The sequence below is a fragment of the Antechinus flavipes genome, chromosome 6, assembly GCF_016432865.1.
Source record: "Antechinus flavipes isolate AdamAnt ecotype Samford, QLD, Australia chromosome 6, AdamAnt_v2, whole genome shotgun sequence".
In the NCBI taxonomy this organism is placed as follows: Eukaryota; Metazoa; Chordata; class Mammalia; order Dasyuromorphia; family Dasyuridae; genus Antechinus; species Antechinus flavipes.
In genome coordinates this window covers 166,519,384-166,539,736 of record NC_067403.1, presented here as the reverse complement: position 1 = coordinate 166,539,736, position 20,353 = coordinate 166,519,384, and the positions used below count along the sequence as shown (strand labels likewise).

At 35.4% G+C, this 20,353-nt stretch overlaps 1 protein-coding gene across 2 annotated transcripts in view; it reads left to right on the top strand.

Moving 5' to 3' along the window:
* Positions 1 to 20,353, top strand: part of USO1 (USO1 vesicle transport factor) — an 84,682-nt gene that overhangs the window by 32,384 nt on the left and 31,945 nt on the right. For both annotated transcript variants that reach the window (XM_051967142.1, XM_051967143.1), the window contains exons 5-9: positions 7,292 to 7,392; positions 14,917 to 15,019; positions 15,156 to 15,211; positions 17,676 to 17,796; positions 18,806 to 18,984. In XM_051967142.1, the coding sequence (XP_051823102.1) occupies positions 7,292 to 7,392; positions 14,917 to 15,019; positions 15,156 to 15,211; positions 17,676 to 17,796; positions 18,806 to 18,984 (560 nt within the window). The remainder of the gene's footprint in view (positions 1 to 7,291; positions 7,393 to 14,916; positions 15,020 to 15,155; positions 15,212 to 17,675; positions 17,797 to 18,805; positions 18,985 to 20,353) is intronic.

Below are 20,353 nucleotides of genomic sequence, written 5' to 3'. Positions count from 1 at the left end.
GGAAGACGTGAGTTCAAATCTGGCTTCAGATACTTAACACTTCCTAGCTTTGTGACCTTGGGCAAATCACTTAACCCCAGTTACCAAAAAAAAAAAAAAGATGTTTAAAATTTGGTTTCTGATTGTTATTTTGTAGGAAAGAAAAAGAAATGTGGGGCTAGTTGAATGGCTAAACTAGAGATTTCATGGTTAATAATTATTATTGTTATTTGTCCTTCATTCTCTAAGACAGCCATGACATGAGGAAGGTGATACCTGCAAGTGAATTAAATTTAAGAGAGGGAGAGCTATGCAAGATTATCTTTCTCACTTTCCTTTCCAGAGCCATCTGGGTCCAATAGCCAGATGCATATCAGAATGACTAGAAATGGCCCTGTATATAATGGGAAATCTTGGCCCAAGATGTCCAATAGATTTCAGTTTGACTGAGGCGCAACATTCAGTGATTAAGACTAAGTTAAGCAATTGAGGCAAAGAATCTCATTCAGCTAGTCCAAAAAAAAAAAAAAATCTAAATAAATTTGGGAGGGGAAGATCCCACAGGGATTCTGGCCAAAGCAGAAATAACTTCTATATACATTCAATCTGAGTCAATCTGGACCCAAACAGTGACCAGATGGGACTTGGCCTGGGAGTTGTTAGTGACCAGTCAATGAGAATCTAAATGATTTTGGCTTAAGGCCTGATCCTTAAGAAAGAAATCTATCTAGTAAACCCCAGGATATCTTGGGAGAGTTCAGAGATTAATAATTATGTCATCTTGGGAGGGTAAACTGGAACGTTGTTTGGCTTTGTTCTTCACTAAGGTCATAACAGGTTTGTTTACCAGATTTGTGAATGCCATAAAACCTAAATGGATAGCTCAGAGCAAATGACAGTTGGAATCCCCCAAAAAAATTTTTGATAAGAAAAACAGTGGTCTTCACATTGAGAGCTATGTACTCCCGAAAGATGTAGAGAGGGAATGGAACCAAGTTAGAAAAAAAGCCAGTATTTGCTGAGCTCTTCCAACACACTCTCTCTACAACTTGAAAAACGTACTAACCTGAATTCTGAGCAGAAAAGCCAACAAAGTCTCCAGGAGTCATTTTTATAACTTAAGTCCAAGAATGCTAATTAGGAATAGTAAGGGAACATAACACCTAGTCAAAAAGAAATTCCAGAGTATCTCTGCAGTAACACTGGACGCAAAATTGGATATCGTTTGGCAACAACGTTGCCTCTTTCCTAGTTCCAGGGCAAAGAAGAAGTGGTTATAGTCATAAGGGACCCAGAGCTCTACTGTATTAGTATCATATTGCAGGCAAGGGCAATGATCAGATCTCTCCCATTGAACTGTAAAAATAGGAGGACATTAAAGCCTTAGATCAGGGTAGTCTGCCCTCCCAGAAGTATCCTAACATAAAGTTCAAAGTCAAGAAATAGGTTGTAAAATGAGCAGCAGTAACAACAAAAACAACCCAACAACAAAAAGGTATCACAGTGACAGGAAAGTTGAACATATTAGCTCAATGCAAGAAAATGACTTGGAAAACATTTACAAGCAAAGCCTAAAAATGCAGACTATACAAAAGCCCAACAAGAAGTCCTAGAAGATCTAAAGAAAGAGATTTTCAAAAGAGGAAAAAAAGGATTTTAAAAAATAAGATCAGTAGAAGAAAAATTGGGAAGTGAAATGAAAGCTATGCAAAAAAAACTATGAAAAGGGATTATCAGTTTGGTAGAAGAAAATAACTACTTAAAAACGGAATTGACCAAATGATGAGAGATGCAAAAAAGGTACTGAAGAAAACCAACAAAGGGTAGTGGAATGACTTCTGAGAGATGCACAATTGGTTTAAAATAAAGTGGATATGCATCTCTTCCCACCATAGACAAGTTTCAGAGAGTTTCCCTAAGAAAACCCTACCATTCTTTTCCCTTGCTGTCTCCCATCTGTACCTTTCTCTTCTCCTTTCCTACAGCTTACTTCCTGCCCTTTCACCCTTGTGCAGGCTCCCTACTTTTATATTCTGTTCTACTTGTCAGCCACTCGAGGCTTTTGTGACCTGACTGAGTCATTCACTTATAGTAGCTGTTACAAAGCAGCATGGGGGCTGTCTTCTCTTTTCTAATAAACCCCTATTCTTTCTCATTTTTCATTCACGTTTTATACTTTGGATATCATTCAAGGGTGGGTCCTAGACCTTTTTTTCTATACATTCTCTCTTGATAATCTTTCATGGGTTTCTTTATCATCTCTGGATAACTAGCAGATATATCCAGACTAAATCTTTCTCCTGAATTTCAGGTTCAAATCATGAATTGTCTATAATGCATTTTAAATTGAGTTCCATAGGCTTCTCAAATTCATCTTGGCCTAAAGAGAACTTCACCTTATCCTTTCCCCTGAGTACACCCTTTATCCTCCATATAAGTGCCAACGCAGTTTTTCTCAGGTGTAAGTCTCTGTGTGTGCATGTTTGCTGAGTTTAATTCTGAAAAGATATTCTTCAGTCATTTCACTTGTGTCCAACACACCATGATCTTAGTTGGGTCATTTGGCAAAGATACTATCATTTCCTTCAACTCATTTTCAGGTGAGGAAACCAAGGCAAACAGAGTTAAGTGACTTGCCCAAGGTCACACAGATAGTAAGTGCCTGGGGCCAGATTTGGAAGATGAATTTTCCTGATTCCAAATCCAGTGCTCTATCCACTGAGTTGGCAAGTAAATATAAAGTTAAATGAAATGTAGTTTGAGAGGAAGGGCACTAAGAGCTAGTAGGATATGGAAAAGTTTCATTTCATGGTGAAGGTAGCACTCAACCTGGATACTGAAAGAAACCAAGGAAATCTAAAAGATGGAGGAGGAGAGGGCAAACATTTCATGCATGGAACACAGAAGGTGTAAAGATGCCAAAGGGATTGGTTGGATGAACAGAATAGGAAATAGGCCAGCATGGCTGGATCACAAAGCATGTAGAAGGAAATTATGTATAGAAAGCCTGAAAGTGTAGGAAAGTTGTAAGGACATTTAAATATTAAATAGACATTATATTTCTTGCTAGAAATAATAGAGAGCTGTTGAAGTTCACCGAATTAGAGGGTTTACCTAGTTATGAATTAGAATGAGAAATTGCTGGAGATGGGCAGAACAATCAGGAAGGTACTGAATAGTCCAGGTAGAAATTATGATACCAGGGAGATGGTTGTATGAATAAAGTGGAAGGAGTGTATGCAAGAAATGTGCATACATAAAAATGATATGATTTGGCAACTGATGGGATGAATGGGAATAAGACGTCATCATGACACCAAGGCCATGAAGCTGTAGGAAAGGCCATGAATTTGGGTGGCTGGATGCCCTTCACAGGAAAGGGACTACCTCTGATAGAAGTATTCCATGTGGAATTCAATTAGGCATGCAAAGGCAGATTGTGCAAGCATTGTTTTCATCCTTTTATTTCTTTTTACTTTATTTTTTTTCCTTAAATGAAGTTGAAAGTGGTAGTTCTTTCTTGCAGCCATCCAACAATCTTATTATGCTCAACTTTTATTTTTAAAAAAAGTTTCTAAATCATCTTGTGATAGTTTGGATAATAATATAAAATATAGGAATCTCATTCCCAAATGAGCCATTCTATATATCTTTTCAGGCCACCTCTCCTACTTTCTTCATCAAAGACTTTCACCTTATATTTCACTGAAAAAATAGAGACCATTCCATCACATGCTTTTTTCTTCCCAAGTTTACATTTGAAATACCTCAACAGCTTGTCATATTCTTTTCATTTGCTCCTGTAGCAAAGAATGAAGTAGCCCATTTAACCAAGTCAGCCATTTTGTTTGTGCACTTAATCACATCCTCTGTAGGGATACAAAGAAAGTCGAAAGGCAGTCTGTTCTCCAGAATTTCCAGACTGAGGGAGACAGGATAAATTGAGAGTAATAGCTAAGGAGAATGCAATAAAATTGTTCACCTTGACCTGATTCCACCATCTCTCCTTTCAATATCCTTGTCAACTTTTCCCTTTAAAAGTCAGCCTCTGAAATCTGGCTTCCATACTTAATGTTTAACTTTAAACTTCTCTTTCCAAGGTTTTTATTATTAAGTCAGATGGCCTTTCCCCAGCATATTGTCTCTTAGCTTAGCCATAGCATTTGACACTGCTCACCATGCCTCCCTCCTCTTCCAGAGATTCCTTCCTTAGATGTCTGTGATATCAGTTGCTCTGGGCTCTTGTCATTTCGTTGTGTGGAAAGCTTCTTGATATGGAAATGTCATTGATTTGGATCTGTAGTTTATATATAAGGCATGTCTGAGGGTCCTAATAGTACTGACTCTTGGCTGAATAGGTAGTTTGTATAAGAGGCAGTTCTTGAACTCAGATCTTCATGAATCCAGCATGTACTTCCTCTCTATTTATATAGTGTCATATACAAACTTTTGTACCTTAATTGGACATTCATTATTTTTAGGATTTGATCTTCTTAATAGTAATATTAGTTCCACCTTGCCTCTTAATTCTTGCTTTGTGTGTTGTAGAACAATTTGAAATCTTAACAGTTCTTTTGCCTGCTGTATAAAAGATTTAAGCAACCACAGCAGATGAGAAAACTTCTCAGCCATTTAATAGAGACGTATCAAACCACCAGTATTCAAAAGCAAATTTTTTAAAAAATCATGGAAAATCAAAAATAGGGGCAGCCAAATGGCACAGTAGATAGAAGACTGGTCCCAGAGTCAGGAGGATCTGAATTCAAATTCAGCTTCAGACACTTGTCAGCTATGTAAACCTGGGCAAGTCACTTAATCCCAATTGCTTCCTCCCCCCCCCAAAAAAAAAAAAAAAAAAAAACAAACAAACATTGTTGCATTGTCCACTCTTTTTTTGATGACATAATCCTCAGGCCCCTTGTATTAGTCTAAATAATGGAACATATAACAGTATTGTGTTTTTTAAAAACTTTTTTTGTGTTCAGAAGAAAAGTTATTTTATTTTTATGGGGAAAATTTTTAAGGTTTTGAGAAAGTTGAAGTTGGTAGAGGCAAGGAATTTTATGGAGATTATTTTTGAATTAAAAATTTTTAAACACAAGCTATTTTGTTTCATTTTGGTGCTTAGTTTTAATTTCTAGAAAACAAGATAAGCATTGTGTTTTTTAGGTACTAAATGAACAATACAAAATAGTACTTAGTTAATACTGTTTTCTGTGGTTCCTCTCCCCTCCCCCCTTTCTTGCTTATTCTTTTCTTTTTGAAGAACCTGTTCTGTCATCAGTTACATATAATTGTTTTCCCTAATTTAGGAATGTTTGCTTATTTCCACAGCATGCTAATATTAAATGTCACACTTGGGGGAAACCCAGGATAATCTTATTTGAAATGGCAAGTTGAAAAATGGGAATAAGTGAATAGGTTTTGATAATGTTTATTTTTTATTCTCAACCTAAGGCTTTCAATTAGTTGAATTAAAATAATTTATTTTCAATGATTCTAAGATTGTTTTATATCTGTAGAGAAACAATTGCTCAAAGAAAGCAGAGTTAAATGTAGTATTCTTAAATGATGTTAGACAGTGAATACTATAAAATTAATATACTTTTGAAAAGCTGATAGACAATTGATAGGTAATTTTTATTGCCAGAATTGAAGTCAACAAGATTTCAGGTCCTTTCTATATTCCAGGTAGTGTAATAAGGACTGGGAGTACAAAAAAAGGTAAAGTGACAGTCATGGCTCTTGAGAGTACATTTAAGGAAAGAGACAACATGTATTCATGTATTCTCTATAAAATAGAGTATCTCTAGATCCTAGCTGCTACTGCTTTTTTTTTTTTTAATTTTCCATAGATATTTATTCTTTTCTGAATTTTATAGATATTTTTCTATGATGTATTTTATAAATGTTTCTTCTATTGGGGGGAGAAACATTCCACAACTCCTCTTAATTTTAGTGTTCTTCCTCTTTTAATTATTTTCTTATTATTCTGTATATAGCTTCTTTGTTTGCTTCTTGTATCCCCACATCAAATTGCAAGTTCCTTGAGAGCAGGGATTATCTTTTAATTCTTTTTGTATCCCAAGGCTTAGCACAATATCTTAATTGTTGGTCACAACCCTCTATGAAGTCTTGCAACTGAAAAGTGAGAGAGGGGTGTGAAATTATGATTCGTTATCAGTTATTGTTTGATTTGTATACCTGTTTTATTTTCCAATATGTCTGGGGTTATAAAAATTTCTGAAGCAAAAAGGATTGCAAATGGGAAAAGTTTAAGAAGCCCTGCTGTAAAGTATATAGAAAGCCCTCTGAAGGGAAAAGATTAACATGTGGGAGCACCCAGAAAGGCTGCTTGGAGTGGGTGAAATTTGAGCTGAATCTTGAAGGAAATCAGGGAATCTAAAGTGTGCAAGTGAGGTGGTATATATCTGCTTTTTAACCCTACGACATTTAATGACTGAGTTGTTAGGAGGTATATCCAGTCATAACAACAGTTTTAAAAATGTGTTTATTTTATTTTTGTATCATTTCCAGATATATCTCCCCTGTCTTCCTGACTCCCCACTCCACTTACCCTTGTTAAAAAGAATTAAAAACTGAGGGGGAAAAGCACTAACCCAATATGAACTATACTCACTGTTCCATAACCATGTTTCAAGGGCAGAGGTGTTCCTTTTTTTGGGATCAGGCTTTTTTGTTATAAAGCATTCAGCTTCCAGGGATTGTTTTTGTTGTTGTTGTTTATGTTTGTTTTTAATTTTTATTTTGTATAGTCATTGCATATATTCATTCTTCATTGGTTCTTATGATTCTTCCCTTATTGCTTTAAGGTCTTCATATTATTTTGTTTTGTTTTTTAACAACATAGTAATATTTCATGCCTATTTCTATTCATATAAGTCATTCCCTACTCAGTGGATATCTAACTTTGTTGGTATAAAAAGTTTGCTATAAATATTTTGATGTGTATGAAGCCTTTCTTTGTGATTTTTATCTTTTGGGGGGAGTATGCTTAGTAGTAGAATCTGTGGGTCGAAGAATATGGACTTAAATGTTTTCTTAGAAGGTAGAAATGTTTAAAGAAACCTGAAGAGTGCATATTGAATGAAAATTAAATCCAAACTTTAAATAAAAAAAGTTATTTGTGCTTGTGGAAGTACTATGATTGAAAGACTGGACACTTATTAATAGAATTATATTTTTCATAATTACAATACCAAATGCGTGATACTTTTAATTGCTGAATAAAAAAAAAGCTTTAAGATAATTTAGCACCATACTGAAGTAATTTTTTATTTGACTATTACAGAAGACAATTCTTCAAAACAAAGTGATGATTTGGGAGGCCAATTTACAGAAATTTTCATTAAACAACAAGAAAATGTTACACTCCTTTTATCCCTCTTAGAGGTGAGTCAACACCTTATACAGTTTGATTTTGGGGAATTTAGAGGCAATGTCATTTGTTACATAGACATTTAATATTTTATCAATGTCTATGATGCCACTCTACTTAATGTAGTTCTTCTGTCTCTTGTCTGTCAGTTGTTACTGCATTATTTGAAGTTCATTGTTGCTTATCATGTTTCTGACACTCCACATGTATGTATGTTTGTGGTCAAGCATTTAACTTTCCTTGAACTTCAATTTCTTCCTCTTTAAAAATGAGAAGGTTGGATTAGATGGTTCCCAAGGTCCTTTCCAGTCATCCCTATGTTCTTATTTGTGTTTTTAAAATCACAAGAAGCACAATCTTGATCCATCCTTTCTGTATATTTTAAATGTGTTTCTTATTAACAGCAAATTGTAATATTTTGTTTTCTTATCCATTCTTCTATGTCTTTTATTAGTAAATTTAATCCCTTTACATTTAAAGTTACAATTGTTGAAGTTTGTGTCTTTGATCAGCTACTTGAATATGTATTAATATTAAGTTTACCTCCTTTCTTAAGTTAGTACATAGCCTCCATGCTTTTGTTTATGCAAATCTGAATCTTGTCTCCCCTTTCTATTCCTGTTGCCTTTTTTGAATCCCAGGCACATCTTCCGTGCCCTTACTTATTTCTTACTTCTAGTTTGCTTCAGGATTTATTCTTAGACATGATAGTTTTAGATAAAGAAATCAAGGTACAGTGTGTGAAGTATATCATAAACCTAGTATCAAGTTTCAGATCTGCTCTTCTGAAGCGTCCAACCCCCTCAGTAGTTGGCTGGGAGAGTTGGCCCATTCCCTTCCATGGCCAAGGGGTCATGCTATTGTTCCCTCTGATGGCACGGATTTTTCTTAGTTCTTCCTCTTGATGAGGTTTTGATTTGAGGTACTCAAATGAAATTAGTGTTTCTAGTGGCCAGGGAGTTAAATAAGGTCTAGTGGCTAGGTTGAGGTTTATATTTGAGGTACTCAAATGAAATTAGTGTTTCTAGTGGCCAGGGAGTTAAATAAGGTCTAGTGGCTAGGTTCGGGGTTCAGGCTCCCCTGCAACTCCTCAGGATTCAGCACAAACTTAGGTTCTCTGTAAAGGAATTTATAGACCCCCAAAACCTAGATTGATAAGAGGTTTATTATGGGGATTGGAAATAAGGTTCAAATCTGGTTAAGGAAATAGATAAGGGTAAAGAGAAGATGGCAGTGGAAAAAGCATTCCAGTGGGCAGAGACCCTTGGTGTGCCAAGCAGAGGACTGGCATGTTTGGAACCACTACAAAGAGAGGGTTTTAGTTTGGCTCTTTTATAATAAGGGGCTTTGGCTAAAAGCTGAAGGGGGCTAGTGGGTGGAATCCCAAATTGGCTTCTCCCTGGGTTTCAGCTCTGAGCTGGAATTTGAATTGAATTCAGTAAGTTTCAGGACTGAGCCAACCCCACCCAGATAACTAAGATGATGCCATTTGTCCTTGGGTCGGGGTCCCTCCTGAAGTAGAGTTGAAGGAGATTTTCTCCTTCAAGGATTTTCAGAGTTCTGGGGTCCCCTCTTCACTCTCAATTTTTTGTCCTGTTTTCTTAAAATCCCAACGTCAGGGGGAGAAATTGAGACTTGAGACTTATTTACCTCGTCTTGAGCCCTGACTAGTTATTATTTAGAATTCTCATTTCATTTCTTCCTCTCCACAGCTAAGTAGACACCCTAGCTGGGTATCTGAAATATTGAATTACTAATAAGATTTTTCCTCCTGAGATACTCCTTTCTTATACCTACTATGGTCTTGATTTTACTCTTTAGAAAAAAAATAAAAAATCAAACCAAGATATACTGATGGTATTATGGTTTCACATAGTTAATTTTTGTTCGTTAGTTATGTCCTAGTTAACAGAATTGGGGAAAAAAAACAACCCTTAAGTTTCTTTAGCGCATTGATGTTCTTGCTCATTCTCATTTGTTGTGAGACTTTTAACAATAGAAGGACCAGGTGTGATAACTGATGCAATAAATTTTACTTTGAAATAAAAATTTTCATCCTATATCATTATTTTCTTTGCTTTATGGATTTTTTTAAAAATACACATTGTCAGTTGACACAATTGACACTTGATTCTTTGAGGTATTAATAAATCCAATTCTTGCTACTATTAAAATAGAAAATCAAATAACAAATAGAAATATGCTACTCCTTGGTCCCGCATGCATTTAAGTCCCTTTCTTTTCCTAGCTAAATGAAAAATCATTTCTTAGTTTTCCATTATTATTTTAAAATAATAACTTTTTTTTTGTTTGAATGTGTGTAACTGAATATCTTGCTGAACAGAATTGGAGAAAATCACAAAACTATGCTTATTGGATCCACTACAGATTTATTTTAAATAATTTCATCTGGTTCTTACTGCAGCAAGGCAGTCCTTTTATACTTCCCCAAACAATTATCTTTCTCAACCTAGCAGCTGTTCCTTACCTTTTTAATCCCTCCTCCAGTCTCCCATTATACCTTCCCTCCATCCCCTGACATTCTCCCTGCTAAGAACCCTAAATTCGCACCTCCTACTTTACCAAAAACACTGACGCTCCCTTCTCTCCCTCCTTCCTCACCTTAAAATACTGAGATGTCTTCCTTTATTATCTTCTCTTTCACTCCTCTTATGCATGAAAAAGCTGCTTTTCTTGCTGGGGCTAATACCTCTTCATATACCTTTGTGTATTCCAGCAGTTGGTCTCCTCTATCCATCCCTGCTCACTCCTCATTAGTCTATACTGCACATACATGTACTCTCATATTCTCATTTTCAGAAAGCTCTCTCCTGATCTTTCCTTTTTATTGGCTATCATTCTTCCTTGTTGGCTTTTTGTCTCTTCTTTCACTTCTTAATGCTGAAGTTTGACTTCTGACTTCATCATTAAATGAAACTGCCTTCTCCAGCGTTATCATGACTGGGTCACAAGTGAAATTCAACACAAGTCAAGAGAGGTGTGTTTTCTCTGAGCAGTATAATAGTTAATTTTCATATCTACTCATAATACAGGTCTAGTAGCCTGTCTCAGTTTAGTCAGAGATAAAGAGGTGAAGTTGCAGAGCCTTTTTCTAAGCATAGAACAAAGAATAAAATGGAGGAAATCATACACCATTGGTGAAAGACTTGGCAACATCAGGAAATGAAAAATCATGATTGGTTACATTGGGAAGAGTTTCATACTCAAACTCGTGGAATTGGGACCATCCCCTCTCTGCCTTAAAAAGATACTTTATAGATTTATGCGACCTAGTCGCAAGACCATTGCTAGTGGGCTAAGGATAGCAGACTCCCTGGAATCAGGGATTGAGAACAAAGATTACTTTTAATTGGACACTGATGAAACAAAGATGGTGCAAGGTCAGCTTGTCTGCTTTCAAGAAGTGCACAAGATGACAGTTTCTGAGGAGCACAAAGGGATTTGCAGGTGGTATTAGGATAACATTTCCTCTCAATTAAAATGTTTTATGAGAGCATTGAACTTCTAAAATAATTGTAAAGATTTTTTTGAAATATAATAAACTTCATCATCTAATTGTGAGAGATGGATGAACTTATGAGCTTCTATATTCGAAGACAAAAAAGAATATAGAATGTGTTTGTTGAATAGAATCAATTATAGATTTAAATAAAAATATTAAACACAGGATCAATATTTAATTTTCACAATTCCCATATCTAATGGCCTTTTCTCATTCCTTAACCTTATTAGCTTAGGCCAAGTCTTTACTATCCATTTTGTTTTGCTCATGTATATTCTCTTTTCTTTAGTTTTTGTGATACTTATGTTGTTGCTCAACTATTTCAGTTGTGTCTGTGTGGGATGGGGTGCTGGAACTCCCTTACCCAAATTGCCTTCTCAGAAGTGTCTACAGATAAACAGCCTTTATTCGGTTCTTGCAAAAAGTGGGCCAGCACACTCAGGAGGCAGGGTGGGCCCCAGTACAGAAGCAGAAGCTAGGTTATATAGCCAAAAAGCTGCAGGCTTCTCTTCTCTTCTCTCCTCCCCATCCCTCTTGCCCTGTTAATTTTTAAATTTCATTGGTTAGACTGAATTCTTCAGGAACATGGAAGGGACTATTGACCAGTGTACATCAATGTCTCCTTATTTGGCATGAGCAGATTCCATTAATGGTCACATGACATCTAGGAACCTGAAACTTAGGCCTGGGGTCTGATCTACTTTACCCTATAGGCTCTGAGAAATCTTTACTTGTCTGACTCTTCAATGACCCTGTTTGGGGTTTTCTTGGCAAAGAGACTGGAGTGGTTTGCCATTTCTTTCTCCAGCTCATTTTAAGGATGAGAAAACTGAGGCAAACTAGGTTAAGTGACTTGTCCAAAGTCACATAGCTAGGTAAGTGTCTGAGGCTGAATTTGAATTTAGAATTTCTAAATTTAGACTTGGCATTCTGTGTACTGCATCACTGATTCTTCTACTAGAAATCTAGCCAATGTATCATCTTTGCTGAGCCCCAGTCCCATGTACCAACTTTCCTTTGGCATCTTAAATAGGATGCCTCAATTCAAAATCTCCATCCTTTTTAGTTTCCATATCACTCTTGAGAGTAACACAGTCTTCCCAGCTACTCAGGTTTCCAATCTTTTACTCAAGGACTTCTACCAGTTCCTTTTATAACATGGGCATGGAACTGATACCTAAAACAGGATGAAAACAGAGAAAGAAATTTTAGACCAATTTTCCTAATGAATATTGTTGCAAAAATCTTAAATAAAATATTAGCAAAAAAAAAAAAAAAAGAAAATACACCATGACCAAGTAGGATTTATACCAGGAATATAGAGCTGGTTTAATATTAGGAAAACTACTAGCATAATTGACTACATCAATAACCAAACTAACAAAAGCCACATGATTATCTCAGTAGATGAAGAAATTACATTACATACAGCACTTAATCTTCAGGTTGTTTTTATTCTTATTTGTTATCCTTGTTTGTTATGTATCTTCTAGGCCCCACGTTTGGGGCGCCAAATGTGTCCAGATTAGCTCTTTGAAGGATCTTGGTACCATCCCTAGTCCTTGGTCTTAGAGGAAGAGTGATGAGGCAAGACTCACATGGATGGTCAAATATGGAGTCGGTTTATTTCAAATTCTCACCCTTGTATACCCTAATATCCTTATATACCTAAAGCAACACTGGACATGCTGGACTACATAAACAACTTGCTATTGTGTATAGATGACTCTTTGCCAGTTGGTATCACTCTACTTTAATCACAAGGCAGGTGGTCACTGCTTCCTTTCTTCTCAGGAAGACTGAGAGCCCTTAGGGTAGATGGGAAGCTGAACCAAACATTATTATCAGGTTCCCTCTGGGCTGAAGGGTCTTATACCTCCCCCAGAATTCCTCCACTATCTGTGGCCCTCTACACTTGTTTATTTGTTTTTTTCCTTTTCCTAAAGCAAGACAATGTTTTCCTCTTTTTCTATCGTTAAAAATAAACATGATTAATAACTTTCTGAATATTGACTCACTCAACTTTATTAAAATTTTTATTTGAAATAAATACAGAATAAAACTAGCATTTTTGTATGTAGAGTAGAATTATGAAACCACAAATAGTTTGAATCCCTGATACAATATATTTAATGTTACTCTCAAAGCTGTCCTACTCTTGTGTCCTTCCAAGGTTACTGCTATTCGCTTCTTTGCATTTTGGTTCTTTCTTTTTAACTTTACATCAGTTCATTTGAATCGTTTGTTACTCTGTTGTCTTTGTATTCCCAGTTTCTTACAGGAAAGAAATATTCCAATTATTACCATAGTATGCTTAGCCATTTCTCAAATTAATGAGTATCTCCCGTGTTTTTAATATTTTTGCTACTACCAAAAAAAAAGGCAATTGAAAATTTGGGTGAATGGGGGGGAAAGGGAGGCTGTCTTTTTGACCTTTATTTTGGTTTGACTTCTACTAGTGATCTTAGTAGGATCTCAGATGTCAGAAAGAGTAAGGGCATTTTAATCACTGAATTTGTTTATTTGTTTGGTTGGTTGTGTGTGTGTGTATGTGTATGTGTATGTGTATGTGTGTGTGTGTTTTGTTTTGTTTTGTTTTAGCATACTTGCTTTCCAAAATGGATAAACCAGTTCATACTTGGTGATTTTTCTTTTGTGTTTTTACTGAAATATATACTTATTATTAGTTTCTCCCCTTCAGAAAACCTGACATTTAGTGTACCTCCCATAGCACTTGTTGCCTGTTTTCTGTTATTTCCTATTTCTATCAGTCATTGCCAATTGGGACATTGCAGGGAGACTAGTAGGCTCAAATAATAGTCTGTTGTTCATCTCTACTAGTCTCTTTTCAGTCACAGTAAGAGAGTCACAAGAGACCTGAGGCAGGCTCTCACATCTCTTCCCGGAGGATCCCCTCCCTACTACACTATTGATTTTTGGTGATTGATTGCTTCCTTGCTATAATGACTATTTGTAATCAGTAATACTTTTTGATCTCTTCCCTTCTGCACTGGTGTCACCCTCATCCACAATTACCTCTTTTCCTTCTTGAGACTCAGGATAGTATGACTAATGATCTTTAAGTTGACCAGGTGGTAGGATTCTTTCTTCTCTTTCCTGGATTTAGCTCAAAAGTCAGGAGCCAGATATAGCAATCACTTGAATTACCAGACTGTCTGGTAGAGTTGGGAAGCTAAGAAAAAATCTGGAAACAGTGGGGTGTATATAAAAGTTGAGGAATCTCCCTAGGAGCCTGAAAAGAAAACGTGCCCCAAACTACAGCAGACAGAAGATGATGAAGAGAGAACCCTTAAAGTTTATCTTGTTAGGATATTCTGCCACTCTTCTTGTCAGTGAGCTCTTTGAATTTAGGTTTTATTTTCTTATATGTCTTATTTCCTCTAGTGGAGGAGACTGTCCCTAGGAGACCTTATTCTGTCATCTTCCCAGAATTTTGTTATCTTAAGGAGCAGAATTTTAGTACTAACAATTGGGAAGACTTTCCATTCACTACTCTCTCTATGGAATAGTGTGACAGAAATCAGGAAAACTCAAATGGAAAAATAGGGGAGATGGAAGACTGGCTCCTCTCCCTTCTCTCCATAGAAAAATTTCACTCTGGATGCTAGGAATGACATTGACATAAGTATTAATGTATTAGACTTTGTAAGATGTTTTCTACATAAATTTAACCATTATATCAAGGGAGATTGTGAAATTTTATATCTGAACAATAATTAAACAGTTCAAGCATGTTGATCTTAAGATGTACTATTTCTAGAAATACTTTCTGCTATTTGTCTCATTTCTACAGTTCTTTTTTATCTAGTCAATAATAAATTGCCAGTTTCAATTAGTGCTCTATGTCCCTTTACCAATGTCCATCGACTCTCAAATTAATTTTTTAAAATTTTTTTAAAGATATTTAACTATGATTTTTATATACTATGATCATTTTAAAACATTTTTTCCTTGTCTAAAAGTACATATAAATATTTTATATTCTATATTGCAGGAGTTTGATTTCCATGTTCGTTGGCCTGGAGTGAAGCTTCTTACCACACTTTTAAAACAACAGGGGCCACAGGTGCAGCAGATTATTCTTGTCAGTCCTATGGGTAAGACACTCGCATAATTTCAGATTATAAAAATGTTTGAAAATGGAACTGTAAAAGTGAGTTCACTTTTGATACTTTGTTTCACTTTTTAAGATGTATTTTTTGGACTATAAATCACATGATTTGCTTATTCTAGGTGTTTCAAGATTAATGGATTTGCTTGCTGATTCCAGGGAAGTTATACGTAATGACGTAAGTAAGCAAGGATTCAGGAGACTGAAGTTGTTAAATTTTTCTTCTTGATATCATTTAAAAAAACAATCCAGGAACCTAAAAGCCTCTGAACTTGATTTGTAATTTTGTATGAATTCAATAGGAGAGAATGATCATCTAGTTTTTGGTTTTTCTTTTAGTTCCATAAAGGATAATATAGAACAGTATTGTTTCTTTGATGCTTTTTTATACAGATACTTATTTTAACCAGAATATTTATTGCCATATAGTTCTGTAGAGCAAAACTTCTTAAACTGTGTATCATAACCACATATGGCAAAGGTGGGGAATCCTCCCTTCACACAATTAACCACAGGCAAAGATGAGCTGAAAGCTAGGTAGAACCATCTTCTACTTCTTGAGTTCTAGTAGTCAGTTACTTTGTATAGCCTGCAACTGATGTTATAAATATTCAAATGGCCCTTTGCAGAAAAAAGGCTCTCTATCCCTGCCATTTGGGTTATGTAATTGAATGAGAGGATCACAAGAAATTTGGCAACAGTAAAAGATTTCTGAATTCAGTGAACAAAAAATTAATTTAAAATCAAATGCATAATGATCCCAAAATGATTCTGGCAGTACTTGCTTTGTGTTACATCAAAAAATTTCTCTGCAACCTTGGTTCTGAACATACAGCATGGGCATTTTGCACGTTTTGTGCATGCACAAATACTGCCAGAAACATCTTGGCTGAGATTTGAGTTGAGGTGGTATAAAAATTTCTCAGGCAAAAAGGGGTTATGAGTAGAAAAAGTTTAAGAAGCCCTGCAGTATAGCACTTCAGCCTCTTTCTGAGAAATAATGTCAGTATAGTGTTATGTCCATTCCTTTCCCCACAATACAAAGGAGGGCCCTGTGGACACTGAAGTGTATGAGCTAATGTCAAAGACTTACCGCTATAGGGGTTTTGCCCAGATTTAGAGTTCTTAGAGTCATATAGATTTTGACATGCTCTAGTCTAGGCCATTGGAATATATGTAGTTGAACTTATTTATTAAGGCTGAGTATTTTGCTGATTTGATTTTGAACAATTAGCATAACTTACTTAAAAGTATAGTTACTGTCTATTATACCTTCAAAGATTTTACATATAAGACTTGTCTTTTATTACATACATTAATGTAAAGACTCTTGAATGGTTTTCTTTGTCATTATTTGGTATTACCAGATAATGTTCTTTCATGTGTAAGGAAAGAGAGAGTGTGTGAGTGTGAGTGTGTGTGTGTGTGTGTGTGTGTGTGTGTGTGTGTGTGAGTGTGAGTGTGTGTGAGAGAGAAAGAGAGAGAGAGAGACAGAAAGAGAGAGAGACAGAAAGAGAGAGAGAGAGAGAGAGAGCAGAGAATTTTAAAACCTCAAGGGATTTTTGAACATCTCATTTCTACCTGCTTATTTTATAATGAGAAAGCTGTGGCCCAGAGAGAAAATGATTCAGCTAATTAATGACCAGTGGAGTTTATAACAGATTTTTGGCGTTGATATAAGGAATTTCAGTGGCCACTTTTGCATCTTATTTGACAGTGGCCTTTGCTTAAAATGGGGGGCATCTTGATAATGCCTGAGACAGCCCATTCAGCCTTTTGATTTTACTTCTTATTGCATTAGGTTTAAATTTTCTTATTTGCAACTTTCACTCATTGCTTTTATCTCTGCCCTCTGTGATTCATTTTTTCTTAGTAATTTTGCATTATTTTCCATGGCTAATATCAAGAAGATTATTGGCAAGATATGTAGGTTCTTTGCTTTATTTATTAAATTCTACCAAAACAAACCTCTAAGCAGCATTTACTTGATGCCTCTTCCATTTGGAAACTCCTAAAATATTTAAAGACAGTTCTTGTGTTCCTCCTAATTTTTTTTTTCTCTTCAGAACCAACCGTTCCAGTTCCTTCCCTTGCTAGGGTATGAACTTGAGTCCCTTTATTGTTCTGGTTCCCTTCCTCTGAAACTGTTCCAACTTATTAACATCTTTCCTAAATTGTGATGAAGATAACTAGTCTACTGTGGACTAATAGAACTACACACAGATCACTTGGGCACACGGCTGGTGACATACAGTCATTAACTTAGTCTCATGATATTGCTCACACTATAACCATGTAGTCAGGTCCTTAATTTTTATGTGTAAAACTTTTTTCTGTTAACATATAGTTTGAAATACAATGTGGCTTTCCATGAAATTACGTTTTATTGCTTATAAATAGCTGTATAACCTTTTTTTAATGTGTGTGTGTGTGTGTGTGTGTGTGTGTGTGTGTGTGTATAGATAGATAGATAGATAATCTCTCTGGTCCTTAGTTTCCTTGTCTGTTAAAATGAGGACATTAGACTAAATGATTTCTGAGACCTCTTCCCGCTCTTGTATAATGTTATGATTTTAAGTGGCTCTCATTTCCTATTAATAACTTAAGCTCTATTAACCATTCTTTTCCCTGTTCCCTACTAGGGTGTCTTATTACTGCAGGCATTGACAAGAAGCAATGCAGCAATCCAGAAAATTGTTGCTTTTGAAAATGCTTTTGAGAGGTTACTGGACATCATCACAGAGGAGGGAAACAGTGATGGAGGTATGGTATGAACAAGTTAAATTTGCAGTCTTGTCACCTGTTTATATTTGGTATAAAATATAAATAGTTATTAGAAATGAAAAAATATAAATATATATAAGTAATATAAAAGAAGAATGCATGTATTTTTAGGTTATGTCAGAAACCAGGTTTGTACCTCTTTTTTCTCTTTTAATATAAAATACTATATCCATTGTAGTAAAGTATAATTGCCTGTTGTACTAGGGGCTGGTGAACAGAAGCTAACAAAAGTAAAAGCCAAAAAGATGATATGTTAACAAATAGAGTATTTGTTTTTAAAAGTACTATATGTAGTAACAGCAGCTAGGTAGTTCAGTAGACAAGACTCAGGCAGTCACAGGTCCAGTTCAAATTTGGACTCAGATGCTAGCTGTGTGACTATGGCCAAGGTGTTTTAACTCTGATTCACTGGAGAAGGAAATGGCAAACTATTCTGCTAAGAAAATCCCATGAACAATATTGGCATGATATGGTTCACAGGGTCATGAAGAATCAGACACAACTAATATAGTAACACTAAAAAAGGTAAGGCCAGAGGTTGAGCTTTTTAAAAATATTCAGAATAACTGAATATTATTATAACACTTGCTGGTTAAATATTTTGGAAATAGCATTCCTTTTATAGAGCTGTGAACAATGAAAGGATGGAAATTTTTCTATCCCGTTTTAGTTCCTAATAATATGGAACTTGCAATTCTATTTCATATCTCAAATGGGGAAACACCCACTTGTTACCATCTTTGTCCTATTAAGTATTTTATATGGTGCCAGCCACCTCTTCCCCTTAGAAAGTAGGATATTATTTTGTAAAATGTTGCCATAGTAGAGCTTATAATAGGTTTGAAGAATAGGAAAAAGGAAGAGAAAACTTAGAAGATGTCATAAACAAAAAGATAGTACAGCTCAATATCTGCCTGATAGTGTTTGCAAGCAAAAATGCTTCATAATTTTCTTTCAGGTCTTAACTTCAACAAGTTTGTCTTTTCAGGTATAGTAGTTGAAGATTGTCTCCTCCTGCTTCAAAATTTGTTAAAGAACAATAATTCCAATCAGAATTTTTTCAAAGAAGGTTCATACATTCAGCGTATGAAACCTTGGTTTGAGGTTGGTGATGACAATTCTGGCTGGTCTGCACAGAAAGTGACTAATCTTCATCTGATGCTTCAGGTAAAATGTTTTGTTTTATTTTATTTTTTTTGCTGAAGCAGTTGCACTTAAGTGACTTGCCCAGGGTCACATAGCTAGGAAATGTTAAGTGTCTGAGGTCATGTTTGAACTCAGGTCTTCCTGACTTCAGGGCTTGTGCTCTATCTACTGCGCCACCTAGCTGCTCCTTTTATTTTGTTTTTTGATACAAATATGGTAAGAACTTCTTATCTCTTCAGAATAAAGTATTTGACTGTGCTTGTGGTGATTATTGAAGAATTTTACAATAAAGAATAGATTAATCCTTTGTTTTAATTTTATAGATAGAATTTCTTGACTTGGAAAAATAGCATTGTGAGCTAAAAGCTTTTCATACTCTAGAGTCCAGTGAAGAATTTTCAGCTCCAGCATTTACCTGATCATATTTTATTTAAAAGTTCATTACAAATACTTAAAGTTATAATGCTAATTTACAGCATAGCATAGTAGAAATCATAAATCTAGAATAATGTAGTAACTTTTGTCTCAAGTATTTGTAATATTTCTTTCAGGCTGGACCTAGAGATCTAATGGTAGAGCTAATAGTAGAATCCAGTTTTTCTGAATCTCTCTCAGATTAACAAGTACTCATTAAGCATTTATCCAATGTTCTCTCCATTGTGCATAGTTGTTGTTTGTGAAAAGAGAGCATATAATTAAAAGTGGATGATTTTCTAATTTGAACCATTTGGTTAAATTTGATAAAAATATATTAATTCCATAAAAATGCTTACTATGTGCTATGCATTGTGTTAGGCATTGCAGATATAAAGATTATAAACAACAAGATGCTTTTAATTGCTCTCTCTGCCTCATGTCACCTTACCCCAGTCTCTCTTCCATTCATCTGTCCAGTGGATTACCCTGATGTGCAAAATCAGTCCTGTTACCTTGTTTTCAGTAAATTCCACTGGCCCCCGTTACCTTCAGGAGCAAATCTAAAATTTTGTTTAGCTTTAAAATTTTTTATAATTTGTCCCTTTCTACCATTCCTATCTTTTTTTTCATTTTATTCACTTATACATATTCTGATCTTTCTGTTCCTCACATAAGACCCTTGGTCCACTTATTTTTAACTGATTTTAGTGAGTGTATCTTGACATGTACATAAATAGCTTTGATAAATGTCCTAAGTAAACTGGAGAATAGAGACAGGTAGGAAAGTAAGTGATTGCATCTGACCAGGTATATCATGTGAATTAGTTCTTGAAGGAAGAAAATTATTTCATCAGGTGAAGATGTGGAAGAAGAGGAGGGAGAAGATGTGCCAGGCATAATGGGAATGACTGAGCAAGAACACAAAAGCAAGAGAGGCTGGACTGAGCATAAGGAATCTGTAGTAGTCCGGTTT